The following is a 17,896-nucleotide window of genomic DNA, read 5'->3' as shown; positions in this document are numbered from 1 at the left end:
CTTGAGAGAGGATTTTGGCCCAGAAGAAGTTAATGCACATGACTCCTGGGCCAGTGAGTAAACACCAAATCTGTCTGAACACTAAAGGCTGTTCACACAAAGCTTTACAATATTTTTTAGATCATAGCATGACCGCTTCACCACATCTTATTTAACAGTAAGAAAATGGCAATTCTTTTTTTCATTGCCCCCAAACCCACAGTTTACTTGATTCAGATGTTTATTTTGTAATGGTTTACACTGGTGAAAGATGTGAGCAGTCATCATTATAACATGGAAGTATGTCAGTTCCTTCCTCTTTGTGCTGAGAACATCACCATGATGTTAAGAAACTTTAATTATAAAAAGAATCTTTGTAAATTGTAATTGATTACAGTTATACATGTATTTTGTCATTTAATTACATAAACATGTTACAGGCAATCAGCTACTCCCCCAGCTCCTGTCTATGTTCCCAGGATTCCCCATGTGTTGGATTTAATATTCTTTTCTGTATCCGAGTGTCAAGCATCAACAGCAACCCACTATATGTAAGTGAGCCTTGTAAAACCAACAGCTATACAGACTAGTACTTAACTCACTCAAAGATTAAAATAAAAAAAGTGTATACATCATTTATAATTATACATTTTTAAGTCATACGTCATGAAAGAAACCATAGAGAATAGAAGACATAAGACATGATGAAAAAAGGCCAGACCGAGTGTTAATTTATAACGTAAAATACACTATTAAAGGTATATTCAGTGATTTCACTTAATTCAAATATCATTTATTTTTGGATAATCCTCCCTACTATAAAGTGTGCTGACCATATAAGGAGTTCCTCCCTGTCCCCAGTGAACCCCTGGGGTCAAAAAACCCTAGTTTCGGTTTGGGCTTTGGGTGGCAAAGCCTTCATCCAATCAGGATGAGAGGGGCCTTCCTCCAATCATGATCGAGTGGGGCGGGCATTGGTGCACGTGCTGTTGGTCTGTTGTACTTCCCCCACTGTAGAGCGTGTGCATGTGCACATCTTGTTACCGGGTGGACCGTTTCTTTCCCCAAATCACTCAAATCACTGAATGCTCCTTTAAGTGGTAATTTGAGAAGCTTTAAAAGATTATACAGATGTGATCGTGTTCCAGAGCCTAGAGGTCCTCCTGCCTGCAAAAGGCTCCCTGTGTCTTTTTAAACATCCATGTTTATCTAATGTTATAATTTTGGAGGGTGTAGTCCGATTCGGGGACATTTTTGGCTTACCTTTGATGCGTTTGAACCTCTTGTACCAACGGCCAAACTCCTGGCATTTCGAGGTGGAGACGTTGGCGTAGTAGGAGCTGTTCACTATGGCTGCGATCATGCTCTGTCAGAGAAACAAACGGGATGCAGCTGTGAATGCAAGGCAGACGAGGTTTCTGAGTCTTCTTCACGTAGCCGGTTGCCAACGTTTTGTTTTAGGAAGAGATTATAGGCAAAAATATATCCAAGGCCTGGGCCATGGCTCAGTGGTCCAGGCACCTTGGCTGGTAATCCAGTCTGGCAGTGTGCCGCGGGTTCGACTCCCGATCCCGACGGCCTTTACTGCATGTCTTCCACCCCATCTCTCTCCCCATTTCCTGTCAGCCTACTGTCTGTCCCTCATGAAAAATATAAAATAAAGGCGAAAGCCACAAAAAAACATTTAAAAAAAATATATATATATATCCAAGTATATCCTTGGGGACCCGCCGTTCCTGAGCCACGTGGCCCATAGGTCAGGAGTACAACTACATATCCTGTTTCTGTAGCGTGAGGCAGCTTGACACCTCAAGCAAGTACACCTCCTGGACATGGCGCTAGTACGTCGCAGGGACTTACCCCCCAATACAACCGCTGATACTGAGTGCCATGCAGGGAGGCATTGGGTTCCAATTGTATAAGTATTGTAAGTCTTTGATGACTCGGCTGGGATTAACCCATTTAGACCTGAGGCTGATTCTATAAAAAAAAAAATCAGAAAACAGTTTTCTGAAAAACCTATGTTTCTATGTCAGTGGTTCTGAACCTTTTCCATGTCAAGGACCCCCAGAATTATCTGTATTTGGCCGCAGACCAAATACATCTGAAAATGTGTTGTTCCAGGCAGGGACCTCCCCATGCAGAAGCAAAGATATGAGTTAAAAACATTCGCTCTGAAAGAATATTTATTCAAAGATTTGCACCGCATTTTTACGATTTTTCAAAAATAGCAGATCTACAAGCTCGTAGCGCGGCACTCAGGGGCAGCGCCTCGAGCTTGTAGATCTGCTATTTTTCAACAGCTAAAGCATGACATAACGCTTAAAACACTAAAAGGGGTTCCTCCCGTCCTGAATGGGTTTTAAACCCCCAACCTCCCAACCTCAGGGTGGACACTCTAACCACAGAATATTAGGCACGTTTGAATAGTATAGCAATTATCGATAGCAATCATTTACAATCAAATCAAAATGTTCTACAAACTTTTCTTTTCTTTTCAAAATCTTTTTTTCTTTTCGTTTTATAACAGTATGGGTGTCAAGTCACAGGTTCATAGAAAAAAATATATATATCAGATTTTAGTATCAGTGACTGAGGTAAACAAACGTAGCCTACTGTATGAATCAGAGATCGTGGGCAGACATAATGAAAATACTGTTATTGTGCAAAACATGCCCCTTCAAGACAAAAGAAAAACATTTTTTCCCCTTCAAGTCCCAATTTAGTAAAGCCAATTCCCAATTCCCCAGCCTCTCTACAAGTACTCCATCTCTGCTAACCCCCACAATCAGTCATTGGGAGGGTGAAGAAAGCCTCGGGTCTCCTCCGATACCCGGGCCATCAAGCCAACATCTTCTTTCCACCCGACAGTGAAAGGTCTCACTAGGGGGGCAAATGTTCTACAAACTTTTACCTCCGTTAAAAAGTCAGTACAGGTAAGTGGCAACACAATTGAATGTGGCACTCAGTGCTAGTGTATAGGACTGCTGATACAGAGGATACAGTATATAACAACATGCTCTGCGGCTAAACAGTGTAGCACTTTCAACGTCGTAATTCATCATAATGTCCACACCTAAATAATTTAGTACCTACGGTATAAATTTAAAATAAATAAAGATGGATAGCTGGCTTAGACAGACATGAGGATCATAAAAGAGAAACATGCAAAGCCACAATGAAAAAAGGAAAGATGTGTGCCGCCCATTATAAGAGACCAGTCAAACCAGTACATGGGAAAATGTGAGGATGAATTTTCAAGATGAGTCAGGCTGCACACACACCACCCACACACTCCCCTTAATTACTAATTAGATCGTGACTAAGTACTGTATATAAATCAGAGGTCTAAATGATACAGTGAAGTAATGACTGCAGGGTGTGTATAAATATGATAATTGAGGCGCGCGTGTGTTTGTGTGTGTGTGTGTGTGTGTGTGTGTGTGTGTGTGTGTGTGTGTGTGTGTGTGTGTGTGTGTGTGTGTGTGTGCGCTCGCACGCACGAGGGGGCGTGTGTTTGTGTGGTTGCTTGCCGTGGGTCCCATTCACGTCAGCAATATCTGTGATTGTGCATGTGCGTTTATCGGTGTGTACATCTTCTGCATGGGTGTCTGCGTCAGACAGCGTGGGTGTGTGTGGGTGTGTGTGTTTGAAGTGTGACTCAATCATTTCAGTTTCCCATGTGACGGTGTGCGTGCGTGTGCGTCTGTCGCGTGTGTACGTGTGCGCACGCCGCCCGCACTCACACACATGTATGTGGGTGCGTGTTTGTGTTTGTTGCACGTGTGTGTGTGTGGGTGTGTGTGTGTGTGTGTGTGCTGAAACGATGTCAGCCACATGTGGTGCAGTACACACAGTGTGTGCGCATGTGAATGATTCCCAGAGGTAAAAAGAACATTTAGTTCTTGACGAAGCAACTATGTCACTGGAACCATTACGTTTGCCAACGTTCTCTCTGGCTACGAATGAAGATTACTTTTTCAGGCAATGTTACCATAAGTCTCAAAACAGCCATGGTATTTTCTTTTTTTTTGTAGGGCTTAAGTATAGAGCGTTGCAGTTCCACCCACTTTCAGAATGACGAGGGTACCAGGAAATAATTCCCCGTTCATTTTCCCCATAGACGTTATAAGTATTTATTTAAAGACATTTAAAGCCTCGGACAAAGCCAACTCGGCAGATGACAACTCATGACAATAAACACATTTTTTGGGGCCGAACAGATAATTAGAAAGAAGAAAAACAACAAAAGAAAGTTGTTATACCCTGCCCTTTCTTTTTCGTCTTTCTAAGTATCTGTTCGGCCCAAATAAATGTGTTTATTGTCATGAGTTCTCACCTGCTGAGTTGGCTTTGTCCGAGGCTTTAAATGTCTTTAAATAAATACTTTTTGAAACGTCTATGGGGAAAATTATATATATATATTATTATTTCCTGGTGCCCTCGCATGGGGCCGGACTGCGGTGCTCTATAGAGGGGTATGTATTGTCTACTTCATTGGAAAGTAAATTGTAGGGAGATGGTGAAGCAGTGACATGCACCGCATGTCCAGAGCTGGATAGAAACCCAAGGTATTGAAAAAATCACACCCGTGTGAACTGAGTGGTGCAGTGACGTCACACACTAACCATAGCAACCATGCTCACATGTACGTGGGGCCACGTACAGGTACACAGGTACACAGGTACACAGGTACATACAGACAAAGCTGGTTGTTGGAGTGGTTTGCACCACTCAAAAAGCCCCCTGAGCTTTATTGTGATTTTATCCTCGGTGATGCTACTTGGCTGTATGTATGGAATGCTAGGTCCATACCGTTGGTCTGTCATACTTAAACGCAATACATACTCCACTAGTACAGCCAGAAAAGGTTCCGTTCAGCTCGGTCCAGACTACGATATGACGTCATTCAGAGGTTCGGGTGTGTGAGACCAGAACAAAATGTGTCTGTTCAGCGCCTCCGGGATGTTGTATACCGATACTTAGCTCAGCTACGTTCAGAATTGTTTTGTGCATTCATTCAGGCCAGCTCCAAGTTCATTCTGTCAGCACTAGCAAGTGAAAAGCATGTAGCGGTAGTTTTGGAAGAGAGACGGGCCAGCTGTAGTGTAGCCTACACACATGGCTTAATGGCTCCCGCCAACAGCGAGCTGTGAGCGCGAGCCACAGAAGTGTGAAATTACATTTGTCTGTCCAACGTTTGTTCGGTTTGGGGAGCCTAACCTTTTTCGGTTGTATGCAGCTTCCTTAATTGAGTCTGTGGACTATGACTATACACTGGTCATTCCAAATCATGAGACTATTTGGGGGAAAAAAATCAAGAGTAAAAAGAGGAACAGCCTTTATTTAATTAAAAGGCAACATGTTTCAACCATGAAAGGTCTTCATCAGGGCAAGAATGGGTTCAGGTCCAGGGAATTGGGTCCGGGGACCCCTAGCGGGTCCTTGAGGGAGTTCCAGGGGGACCCCCGCTAAATGATAGTTAGGAACCAAATGGACCCTTATGGGTCTGTAACTCTGAGAGTGTACAAATGGAACCAAATGGACCATAATGTATTTGTACACTCTCAGAGTTAAATTAACTTTGATTTTGCAATATCAATTGGGGTCCCAGAGATAGAAATGCCATTAAACGGGGGTCCGTAGACTAATTCAGGTCAAACCGGGGGCACTTGAAATGAAAATGGTTGAGAATCACTGCTAGAGCCGTAAAAATCTCCTCTTATGGGGGGTCCTTGGTATATATTTTCAAATGGGGGGTCCGCAGGCTAATGAGTATCATTTTGGGGGTCCTTGACATGAAAAGGTTTGGGAAACGATGGTATGTATGTATATACATATACAGTACCTGTGAGAGCGGACACTCCTTGGCCAGCGTGATGTGGTTCATCTCCCTCAGCAGCTCTTTGAGGGCGTTCCTCACCGTGGCGTGGTTCCACTGCTCCGACGGCAGGTCCTCCAGTCTGGCAAAACTGCATGGGCGACATTTAAAATGCATCGTTATATAGAAACGCAACAAAAACTAAAGCAATCTCCATGAATGTAAGGCTTCGTCTGGTGTGTAATTGATAGAAAATAAGTAATTTTTTCTGGGGTGTACTGCTCTTTTAAGACAGTCGTTTTCTACCCTTTTCGTATCAAGGCCCATTATTTATTCTGCATTTGGACCACCATTTGAACTTTGCATATTTTGTTGTCGTTGGATAATATTTTGTCCACAATTCCATGCGGTATTGATGTTGGTACCATGGGAGAGATAACAGGCAAACGTTCTTCTACATTCTCCAATTGTGTAGACTTCTTGTAAATTAAGTAATGCAGATCTTTAACAATAATTGAACTCTTGAGGATGTAAGATGAAACCAAATGGAGCCGTACGAGTCCATTTGGTTTCATTTTACAGTTAAAGATCTATAAGGGTCCATTTAGTTATACCAACTCTCAATTTAGCTGGACCACCTGGAACCCCCTCAAGGACCACCGGTGGTCCCCGGACCACTGGTTGAAAACCACGGCTTTAACCCATTTTGGGGCAGGAACCCCTTTTGGTGTTAGCATTATGCTTTAGCTATTGAAAAATAGCAGATCTACAAGCTCATAGCGCGCCACCGAGTGGCGCGCTATGAGCTTGTAGATCTGCTATTTTTGAAAAATCGAAGAACCACTGACATAGAAACATAGCTTTTTCAGAAAAATGTCAGGATGTAAAAGACATTTTTAGAATCTGATCTCAGGTCAAAATGGGTTAAGATGTACAGTGCAAAGGGTATAAGATCAATGCTCATTGAGATATAGAGGTGTTGGCTGTTGAAGAAGGTTCAGTGCGGTCTTTACTTTACTTTAACACTTGCAAAAGCATGGCTATTCTTCCAGGGGTCCAGTCTCAGGCATGTATGAAGCCCGGGTTAGACCTAATAGAATTTCACAGAATTTCCACGCCCCCTTTTTACGCCCCCTTTCGGGGCTAGTGGTGATAGCGTGACGTCACTCCATAGACACTACATGTTAACGGAGGTAATTTAAGAAGTCTACAACTTTTCTTTTCTCAAGGTAAGGTTTGTTCTATCTGTTCGAGCTGATTTACCATCTTGTTTGCTTCATAATAATATTGGTCTGTCACATTTTTACATTAGGAAATGTACTTAGATTCTCCAGAGAAAAAAACGTGTAAATGCTAATGTTAAATGACACCACTATCTACCGGAAGGGGGCGTGGAAAGGGGGCTGTGAGATAGGCCTATTGCACGAGGGTGTCGCTTAGCAAAAATAGCCGATCTGCAGGCTTGTGTAGATCGGCAATTCTCGGAGCATGACGTCGACGCAAAACAACATATAAATCAATTCAATAAATAATAATCAATTCATAAATCAGTCTCAACAGACTTAAGAGGACACACGCACGTCGCAATTCATGAACTGGTGATATGTCAAGACTGTAACATCACTGAACGATGCGATGACATAACCTCCTGACTGGTTTATAACTTACAGTAACTGTTTCCAGTTTAATGATTTAGGATCTAAATGATCTAATTGTACCGCTCATATCACAGAAGCGATGATACGGGGCAATTGGATTGTAGGCAATAAAGTTATTGCTACGGTGTCGGTGACACACACACACACACACACACACACACACACACACACACACACACGCACGCACGCACGCACGCACGCACGCACGCACGCACACACGCACGCACACATGCACGCACGCACGCACGCACGCACGCACGCACGCACGCACGCACGCACACACACACACACATACACAGGTACCTGTGCAGTAGGATGCGTAGGGTGACCATGTGATAGACGTCCAGCAGCATATCAGCCACGGTGGCCTCGGGTGCGTCCGTCAGGTAGTGGATGGGCATGGGTTTCCAACCACCCACCTTAATGATACCTGGAACACACACACACGCACACATCCGTCAAGTAGTGGTTGGGCATCGGTTTCCAACCACCCACCTTAATGATACCTGGAACACACAAACACACACACATCCGTCAAGTAGTGGTTGGGCATCGGTTTCCAACCACCCACCTTAATGATACCTGGAACACACACACACACACATTTACCTGATTAATTTGTGGCAGCGTTTATTGACTTATTCCCCCTGCCTGCCTGGGCCTGATCGTTCACAGGTGCGATTGTCATGGGGAAGTAGCTCTTTAGCAGAGTAATCTAGTGAGAGAGTGGCAACACTATAGCGTCGACTCCCATTGTAACAATGGAATGCGGAAGTGCTCATTCTATCTCAATGGGATAGTTCCAATGTTTGGAACTATAGCCCATAGGGACCTGCTTTGCGGCGAGATCAAAGCGTGTCGCCACTCTCTTACTATTCCACTCTGCTCTTTATAGCAGCCTACTGCTATAGAGTGTCGCAGCCCCGCCCCCTTGCATGACTGCAACAGTCCCGGGAAAAGCATTTCCCATGCATTTTTTGTCCCATAGACGTTTCAGAAAGTATTTATTTAAAGACCTTTTAAGCATCGGACAAAGCCAACTCGGATCGTGACAACTCATGACAACACACACAATGTTTCGGGCCGAACAAATAATTAGAAAAAAGAAAAACAACTAAAAAAAGTGTTGTATACCCTGCCCTTTTTTTCCTTTGTTGTCGTGTGGTCGTGTGGTCGCGATACGAGTTGACTTTGATCGAGGCTTAAACGGTCTTTCAATAAATACTTTCTGAAACGTCTATGGGAAATGCTTTTCCGGGTCTGTCGTCGTGGTCATGAAAGGGGGCGGGACTGCGACGCTCTATAGCGGCCTTCGCTGCGGAGCCCCATCTGAAACGGTCCGTGGACGGGAAGGCTGCGATCGCTGAAGAAACTGTCAGCTTTGGTGACCCAACATCCACGTCTATCATATATACTGTACACACCAGTGGTTCTCAACATGATTTAATTAAAAAGAAATCACTAATGGGCTTCCAAGTTCCAACGACTCGCCTTAACCCATTTAGGACTGAGAACAGATTAAAAAAAATGTCTTCTAAATCATGACAGTTTTCTGATTTCTATGTTTCTATGTCAGTGATTCTCAAACCATTTCATGTCAAGGACTCCAAAAATGATATGTATTTGGCCGCCGACCCCCATCTGGAAATATGTTGTTCCGCGCTGAAAGAATATATATTCCAAATTTGCGACACATTTTCACAATAAATAAATAAATAGCAGATCTACAAGCTCGTAGTGCGGAACTCGGTGCGGCCCTATGAGCTTGTAGATCTGCTATTTTCCAATAGCTAAAGTATAACATAATGGTTAAAACACCAAAAGGGGTTCCCGTCCTGAATGGGTATATTTGGCCATAGATAGAGGGTATGCGCATGCTTAAAGTGAATGGAACATCGAGTGGCAAATCGAGTGGCAAAGCAACATGCAAAGTGAGTTTAACATTGTTTAACGTTGTTTAATGCAACCAACCAGATAGGACTTTTCTGTTTGGATGTATGGGTTGTCAAGGCCAGAAAGTAGTTTTTTGCCACTCAGTAGGCATTCCTGCATAACTTCCGGGTTTGATGATGATGTCACACGCATACCCTCTATAGCAAAGGCGGAAGCGTTCAACAGCAGCGTGAATAGCAAAGCCACAAGCTCACAGCAGCGTTGCCACATCGCAACGTATTGTAAGCTTGTGGATCAGCAATTTTTTGCTGTTTGACACACGGCGAAGTATACAGGCCTCGAATGGTGAGAGATACTTGGACCACACAGATTCCAATGAGTTGGCTGTTGTGAGCTTGCCACCATTGGTGTGTGAATGTGGGAAGTGAGGACGCTGGCGTTGACTGTTCGCCACTTCACCTCCCAATGTATGAATGAAAGCGCTTTGAGCACTTGGAAAAGCGCTATAAAAATGCAATTCATTCTAAAAATGCAATTCATTCTGTGACTCGTCGTTTCATGTCCACATATAGAGAGAAAGTTAGCCAAGGACATAAATACTCTGTACACACACAAGCGCTGTTGTAAGAGCACACAGTCCATATGTACAATATTATGTTTCTCTCCTTTCATTGTTTTCGAAATACATTTTTTGGCCAATTCTTTTGTAACGTATACACTAAGATAAATGCTAAAAACGTGTGCCCTGAAGCTCTGTCCCGGGCCGTTCTCATGCCCTTCCCTTCCTCCTCCTCCTCCTCCTCCTCCTCCTCTCGGAGCATCATGAGCTCAAGAGAGGCGCTTGCATTCCCCTGGCCCTCCACAAGATTGTTGGCTGGAACGGCAAAATCTAAACAGTCCTAATCGCATTAAAATCGGCTAAATCAGACACAGACCTGCACGGCCTGCCAGCCTGGAGTGTGTGTGTGTGTCCGTCCGTGTGTTTATGATTCTCTGTCCTATATCTGTGTGTCCGTCTACAATGCGCATTGTATGTACTGTATTTATACATGCATCACCTCTTCTCCCTTCTGGCTCCAAAACTATGGAATGCACTTCTTATCACAGTCAGAACTGCAGCCTCACTCCCAATCTTCCGCCGTAGTCTGAAAACCCACCTCTTCAGACTCCACCATGGCCCGTAGCACTTGCCCTAGCCTAGCCCCTTAGATAGCACATTATGTAGACTTAGATAGTATTTTAAACAGACTTATAGCTTGTTACGTAGACAGCTCTAGAATTGCACTTTAAGTAGTCATAGCACTTTATAGTACACATGTATAATATATTATATAGTATAGTATGTATAGTTAACATAGATACTCCACTGTTACGTTCTTAGTTTACGCATGATTCATGATAACTACTTTTTATATATGTGATGTATGCCATGCTTTTGTTATTGCTTAATGTAAATCGCTCTGGATTAAGAGCGTCTGCTAAATGCCTAAATTGTAAATTGTAAATTGTATCACTGCATGTAGTGTACATGCCTGTGCGTATGTGCCTCTATCACATGAGAACGAGGGTGACACGTGGGGGTGACAGAACAAAGCCCAGCCTCTTTGAGCTAATCAAAGAGGAAGTTTTTCAGATCGGCACGGAGGCAGGGCAACAAAGCCAAAACACGCCACAGAATGGCAGCGTGGTTTTGATGTTGACACACTGCAAGAATGCTATAAGGTCATTGTTTTCATATTGTACTTTTCATCGCAACAGACAGATAACATGTGTCCAGCAGATGCCTGCATTATATTTAAAAAAAAAGAATTACATTAGGGATAAGTGGATAGACATTTTAGTTCCCTCTTCCACAAATAAATCTAGCTAATCCAATCAAACAATTAAAACAGCAAGCGTGTTTCTAGACAACTGAACTATATTGATTTATTTCAACATATCAGCTATTGATTGCTTGTTGATTGATGATACTTTATGTACCTAATGACTGGTAGCCCTTCCAGTCACTCATTTATTTCAGAATTGGACTGCATGCCATGTTTACACATGTTCCTTTTTGCATGAGTGGTTGATTTTTTGCTTGGTTTTTCATGTGGTAAATGTGGGTTAAAATCCAGGCTACATTGGGGCCAACCATGGAAATGTACAAACCTTTGGATAAATGCTTGCTTTTTCATGCAGGAGTTTGCAAGGTTCAGAATCCAGGTAGTTGTAGGAAGCCGACAATGTAGGAAATACAGTACAGAAACCTATAAATCTAGTAAACAAATATATAAAAATACAAAATCCGAGTGTTGCGTGCACGGTCTTCTTATACAGACCGGGCTATTCATGAAGCAGGGAATGCAGGAGGCTAAAGTGTTTAACTTGCCCTTGTCCGTTTGCATGTCTTGATGTGCCAAAAATATATCAACTTTAACTGTCCTGCATGTGGTGCGCGAGTTCCAAAAATACGTTTTGGGGAAGGTTCATTTTGGGATCCAATTAGGCTTTTTGCGAGCCTTTAAATTAGGAATTATTCCTGAGCGAGAGGAGGACGCTGGCCAACTGAAATCAAATATCAAATGAACGTACTGCTAAAATACAGACTTGGGCTTAATTCGGTACGATTCCTGCTGCCCAAGAATTCACCCTCTAGTCCACATAAAACCCTGGGACCCAAAAACACATGCCCTAAATAAGTGATAGGCTCCTTTTAATCAGCTATAGTGTCTAAGTTAATTAAAGAAAAAGGTCCCGTGCCAAGGAAGGGAGCTTAACCCATTCTGGGCGGGAACCCCTTTTGGTGTTTTAACTTAAGCATTATGTTATACTTTAGCTATTGAAAAATAGCAGATATACAAGCTCATAGCGCGCCACCGAGTGGCGCGCTATGAACTTGTAGGTCTGCTATTTTTGAAAAATCGTAAAAATGCGCCACAAATCTTTGAATAGGTATATATTCTTTCAGAGCAAACATTTTTTTTATTTCGACGTCAGGCCTAAACGGGTTAAAAATACCGCCCTGGCCAAAGTTATGAAAGACACAATTGAATCTGTATAGGAGGAAAAATAGAAGACACTGTGTATAATTTTGGTTGTGACCACACTGAGAGGGGAAAGAAATGCATGACTCCATCCAGAAATTATTCATTTGAGAAAGAAGAAAAAGGCCCATTTCAAACTGGACGAAAAAAAACATGGTCCATCTGGGAGGGAGGCGGGGCGGGGACGGGACGGGACGGGACGGGGGGACGGGTCTGAGAGGGCGTTGGTCCACTTGGTTCGTTGGTCGCGGAGCCCTGTGTTTACGGGACAGTGGTGGAATGTGAGGGCTGCCTTCCTTTGTGTGTGTGCGCGTGTGTGCGTGTGTGCGTGTGTGTGTGTGTGTATTACTATACTTGAGAGGGCCAAATGTCGCCGCAAGTAGTAGAATTTTATATATAGACATTAAGAGGACAATTTCCCTAACCCTCACAAGATAAATGGCTGTTTCGTGGTTTTAAAACGATGTTTAGAGTTAAGGTCATTATACACATCATGGAGCAAAAGGGAATAAACAATATTACGAAAATGTGTCGCGATTATTTATTTACTTCGGACACGCCTCGTTCGTACGGTTTGATTGCTTTGTTCACGATAACAAAAATCAACCCTGTTTAAAAAAATGAAAAATGACACTGCTTCATCGCCTCATTGGAATCACATCAGAAACTCATAACAGAAACACCAGTTTAAAAATGAATGCAAATGAATCGCACAAAATAATGTCTCCCGGTGCGTGCCGAGTTGCAGCTATACAGATTGGGTTTAGGGTTCTAGGGGGTTTGGGTTATGGGCTATAGCAGTGGTTCCCAAACTTTTTCATGTCAAGGACCCCCAATTTGACACTTATTAGCCCGCGGACCCCCCATTTGAAAAGATATGCCAGGGACCCCCATAAAAGAGGATTTGTACGGCTCTAGCAGTGATTCTCAACCCGTTTAATTTCAAGGACCTCCCAGTTTGACATGCATATTAATCTACAGACCCCCATTTAATGGCATTTCTATCTCTGGGACCCCCAATTTATATTGTAAAATCAATGTTAATTTAACTCTGAGAGTGTACAAATGGAACCAAATGGACCAACATTTGGTTCAATTTGTACACTCTCAGAGTTACAGACACATAAGGGTCGATTTGGTTCCAAACTATCATTTAGCTGGGGACCCCCTGGAACTCCCTCAAGGACCCCTGGGGGTCCCCGGACCCCACTTTGGGAACCACTGGGCTATAGGGTTGGACGTATGCTGATTTATAACATAGTTGCACACTGAAAATAGAAGATCTACAAGCCATGATTTTCGGTACTAAATGCAAGTGTGTGCGTGCGTGCGTGCATGCATGCGTGCGTGCGTGCGTGCGTGCGTGCGTGCGTGCGTGCGTGCGTGCGTGCGTGCGTGCGTGCGTGCGTGTGTGTGTGTTGTGTGCCGTGGGTGTGTGTGGGTGTGTGTGGGTGTGTGTGTGTGTGTGTATTGCTGTGTGACGTTGCCAACATGCTTACTGGTTTTAGCGTTGTAAACGTAGCGAGCTGGATTCAAGCTAGGGTCTCCCCCGTGTGGTAAACCAAGCATCTACTGCTGAAGCCAACGGGGAATGCCCCGGCCTGTTGGCCATGCAAGATAAGCCTCTGGGATCCATGCAGGGCTGGCTGGGCTAAACTGGTACATTGACCTGCCCTTGACCTGCCCCCCCCCACCCTGAATGAGAACCCGATGTATAACCACCTGGGTTCAAACACGAGTCTCTGGCATGGAAAACGAGTCATCTATAGCAGGGGTTGGGCAACGTTGACGATGGAGAGAGCCACTATGGTTCCACACTCACTCCAGATAGGGCCACATTGCATATTACTGTCGTAGCGGAAAGATAGCCGATCTACAAGCTCAAAACGCGTCGCACTGTGCGACGCGTTTTGAGCTTGTAGATCGGCTATTTTTGCTATATTTGAATTCAAATCATGAATTGTGTTTTGCTATTTTTTAATTGGAATCCTGAAAATGTCCATTTTTATTTAATGTCAAGTGCCTTTTAACACCTTAGTAGCCCGGAACTATTTAATCCATTTCATCCATGTGCCCATCATTTATAGCGCCCGGACCACTTTTACCGGCGCACCGGAAGTTGGTGTGCATGTCTGTGTAGCAGCTAACAATAGCCACACTCTAGAGTCGATCGACAACAACGGGAGGTAAGAATAAATCTATCGCGACTAGCGACTGAAGGCCGCTGTGTAGCAGCTAACAATAGCCACACTCTAGAGTCGATCGACAACAACGGGAGGTAAGAATAAATCTATCGCGACTAGCGACTGAAGGCCGTCAAACACAGGATATTTTTTCAGAATTAGACGGGATGATTTAGATCGGGAGTTATGATCGTTTTAAGATTTTCGTTTTCGTCAGCTAAACAGGCAGGGAAAATCTTCGATGACGTGTCACTGTTTGACATGTGATCGGATTGGGCAACAAGCGCTCCTAGGCTGTGGAGCGAAGCGATCGGTTTTGATATCATTAATCTCCGTCCTCTTTATCAATCTCCGGCTTGGGCACTTGACCATGACCTTGAACTTGACGGAGATCTCCGCCCCGGGCCTCTATGGTGTTAATTATTGTCATGTTAACTTTATGAACTAAATAAATAAATAAAAAGACAATCACATTTTAATACTACTCATAAAGCTACTAATTTAGACTGATGTAATTAAAGCGGATGTAATGTTTGCCTGTTTGGAATTGTTACAGCTGAAATCATTAATATATCAGTATGCTGATATTAACCTGCGGGCCACATTATGTGAAGGTGGGGGCCTGTATGTGGCCCCCGGGCCGCCAGCTGCCCATGTATGCTCTATAGCCGAGTGGGTCGAGCCTAGAGAGAGAGAGACACGTAACCCCTGACAGGGGAGCATGTGTTTGGTCCGACGTATACTAACAGCCCGACAGGCATTAGTCCAAAACCCAAACCTGGCTATAACCTCCTGCAACGGGTTCATTTTAACCTGGCGCGCATTTCGGGAGCCACGGGTGAGTTTTAACCCGGCCACGGGTTAGTTGTAACCGGCCACGCATGTCGGGAGCGACGGTGTTGTCATGCAGACTAATGCCTGTCGGACTACCAATGTACCCCCCTCCTAACAGCTCCCAGCTCCTAACAGCAGGTAGAGTGGATGTGGGAATCCAGCAGGACGTTCTCCTAGCATTATTTCTAAGCATCCTATTGGGCCACACACTGAACACTGCCTCCGCCACTGGTGTATGAATAATAATAATAATATTAATTAATTGCATTTTTATAGCGCTTTTCCAAGTGCTCAAAGCGCTTTACAATGGTTCATTCATTCATACATTGGGAGGTGAAGCGGTGAACAGTCAACGCCAGCGTCCTCACTTCCCACATCGAGGGTGGCGAGCTCACAGCCTCACACTGACCGACTCATTGGAGGCAATGTAGCTGGGTTCAGTGTCTTGCCCAAGGACACTTTTACATGTGGACAGGAGGAGCCGGGATTTGAACCGCCAACCCAGGGATCATTGGACGACCTGCTCTACCTCCTGAGCCAAAGCCGCCCATGTAACAAATGCATTGTAAAAAGCACTTTGGAAACACTCCATGTATGTCTCCATCATTCACCACCCCACGCAAACACACACCACCCTCACACTGCAGCCTCACCTCGTGCCTGCACTGCCGAGTTGTGCGAGTAGCCCAGAGCCACCAGAGCCGTCTCCACCAGCTGTGTAAAGAGGATGTCCTTGCGGACCAATACGAACTCTGCGTGCCTGTCGCCGCGGCCCTCCCCGTCGCAGGCCATGTCCGCCTGCTCCACCGTACAGTAGACTGGAATCATCAGCCCTGAGAGAGAGAGAGAGAGAGAGAGAGAGATTACATTTGGATAAATTGCTGCTACTTGTCGCGAATGTTTTTTATACTAAATGAATGCAAAAATATTTAAATACTGCGGTCAACTTTCAAAAGTATAAAGCTAACTTCTCCTAATATGGATGTATAACTATCTCTGCCAGAAAATGATAGTATTACCCAAAGTGTTAAAGGGACACTTCACCCTTTTTGCAAAGAAAAGTTATGTTAATGTTGTTTAGAAGATTTAGAAAACTTTCCTGGGGTTCTTTGTGTGTGTAATATGTGGTTTTAGATATTTTATATTTTAGCAGTGAGCCCAGTGTCTCTGATGTCATGGACACTGGGCTCACTTACTTCCTGGACTACATGTTGTCTCAGTAAGACAGCCCTCACCCTATCCACAAGGAGGAGCAGTGCACCAAAGCTTTATGGGAATTGTAGTCCAGGAAGGAAGGAAGCCCAGTGTCCATGACATCAGAGACACTGGGCTAACTGCTAAAATCTAAAATATCTAAAACCACAAATAACACACATAAAGACCCTCAGGAAAGTGTTCTAAATCTTCTAAACGTCATTGTAATTATGTATTTTCATGTATTTAATCTTGTTGAATGTATTTGTAATTATGTATTTATGTACTTTTTGTATGTATTTTATATGGACCCCAGGAAGATTAGCTGTCGCCCCGGCGTCAGCTAATGGGGATCCATTCAACAAACAATAAACAATTAACATATATTCTTTTGCAAAAAAGGGTGAAATGTCCCTTTAATGTAACACAGCTCTGTTTACACCTTTATTTATTTTTCCACTTTTTCTTTGGCAATGTATACGTACGTTTTCTCATGCCAATAAAGCTCCTTTCAATTGAATTGAATTGAATAGAGAGCGAGAGCGAGAGAGAGAGATACAGTGTCAGAGAAAGTTAGATAGGCCTCACTCAGACCTTTACAGCGTTGTGAGTGTCATGGCCGCCCCAATGCATTTCCAATGGAGGTCACATGGTCTGTTGTATGGCTTTCAGCTGTGTTTCGATGTTTCGACTGCCCCCTCCCCCTCCCCCTCACACAACACAAATGTTGTGTCAAACCATGTGACTTCCATTGGAAATGCATTGGGGCGGCCATGACACTACACAACATTCATCCAACAAGCATACAGCAATGCAGTAAAGGTCTGAGCTCAGCCATAGGACGAGAGAGAGAGGTAGGTAGGTAGAAAGACAGAGAGAGAGAGAGAGAGAGACAGAAAGAGAGAGACAGGTGGATGAAGTCATTGAAGTGACAGAGGGAGATAAATGTACAGAGGTTGAGAAAGACGAGAGAGTTCATTTTCAGAGCCTGAAGAATGCGTCATTTAATATTGCTCAACTGTATTTCTTGTCACAGTCCATGACGAATCCAGGAAGAAGAAAAAAACGTTCTCTCTCAACGCCATAAAATATCCTATCCGCGCTCGATTTCACCGTCGGAGCACATGCGTAAACAAACCTCGGCAGCGAGGCATTGCGACGTTTTCATTTTGTGGGGGAGAGGAACCGACACGGCCCTATTCTGAGCTCTGTTCGGTTCTAGTGCTCTGGCTGCTCCCTCCCACATGTGTGCTGGAAAGTAACTTTAAATATACTTAACCTATTTTGACCTGAGATCAGATTCTAAAA

General features: G+C 43.9%; 1 protein-coding gene across 2 annotated transcripts in view; it reads right to left on the bottom strand.

The window, feature by feature from the left end:
• Positions 1-17,896, bottom strand: part of LOC306917307 (DNA-binding protein SATB2-like) — a 63,387-nt gene that overhangs the window by 28,945 nt on the left and 16,546 nt on the right. For both annotated transcript variants that reach the window (XM_079495460.1, XM_079495461.1), the window contains exons 3-6: positions 16,048-16,227; positions 7,762-7,888; positions 5,828-5,951; positions 1,243-1,345 (exon numbers count right to left, since the gene is read on the bottom strand). In XM_079495460.1, coding sequence (XP_079351586.1) covers positions 1,243-1,345; positions 5,828-5,951; positions 7,762-7,888; positions 16,048-16,227 — 534 coding nt within the window. The remainder of the gene's footprint in view (positions 1-1,242; positions 1,346-5,827; positions 5,952-7,761; positions 7,889-16,047; positions 16,228-17,896) is intronic.

Source organism: Electrona antarctica (genome assembly GCF_951216825.1).
Source record: "Electrona antarctica genome assembly, chromosome: 24".
NCBI classification, from domain to species: Eukaryota; Metazoa; Chordata; class Actinopteri; order Myctophiformes; family Myctophidae; genus Electrona; species Electrona antarctica.
Note: the sequence above shows the minus strand (reverse complement) of the source record. Positions and strands in the feature narration are given on the sequence as shown.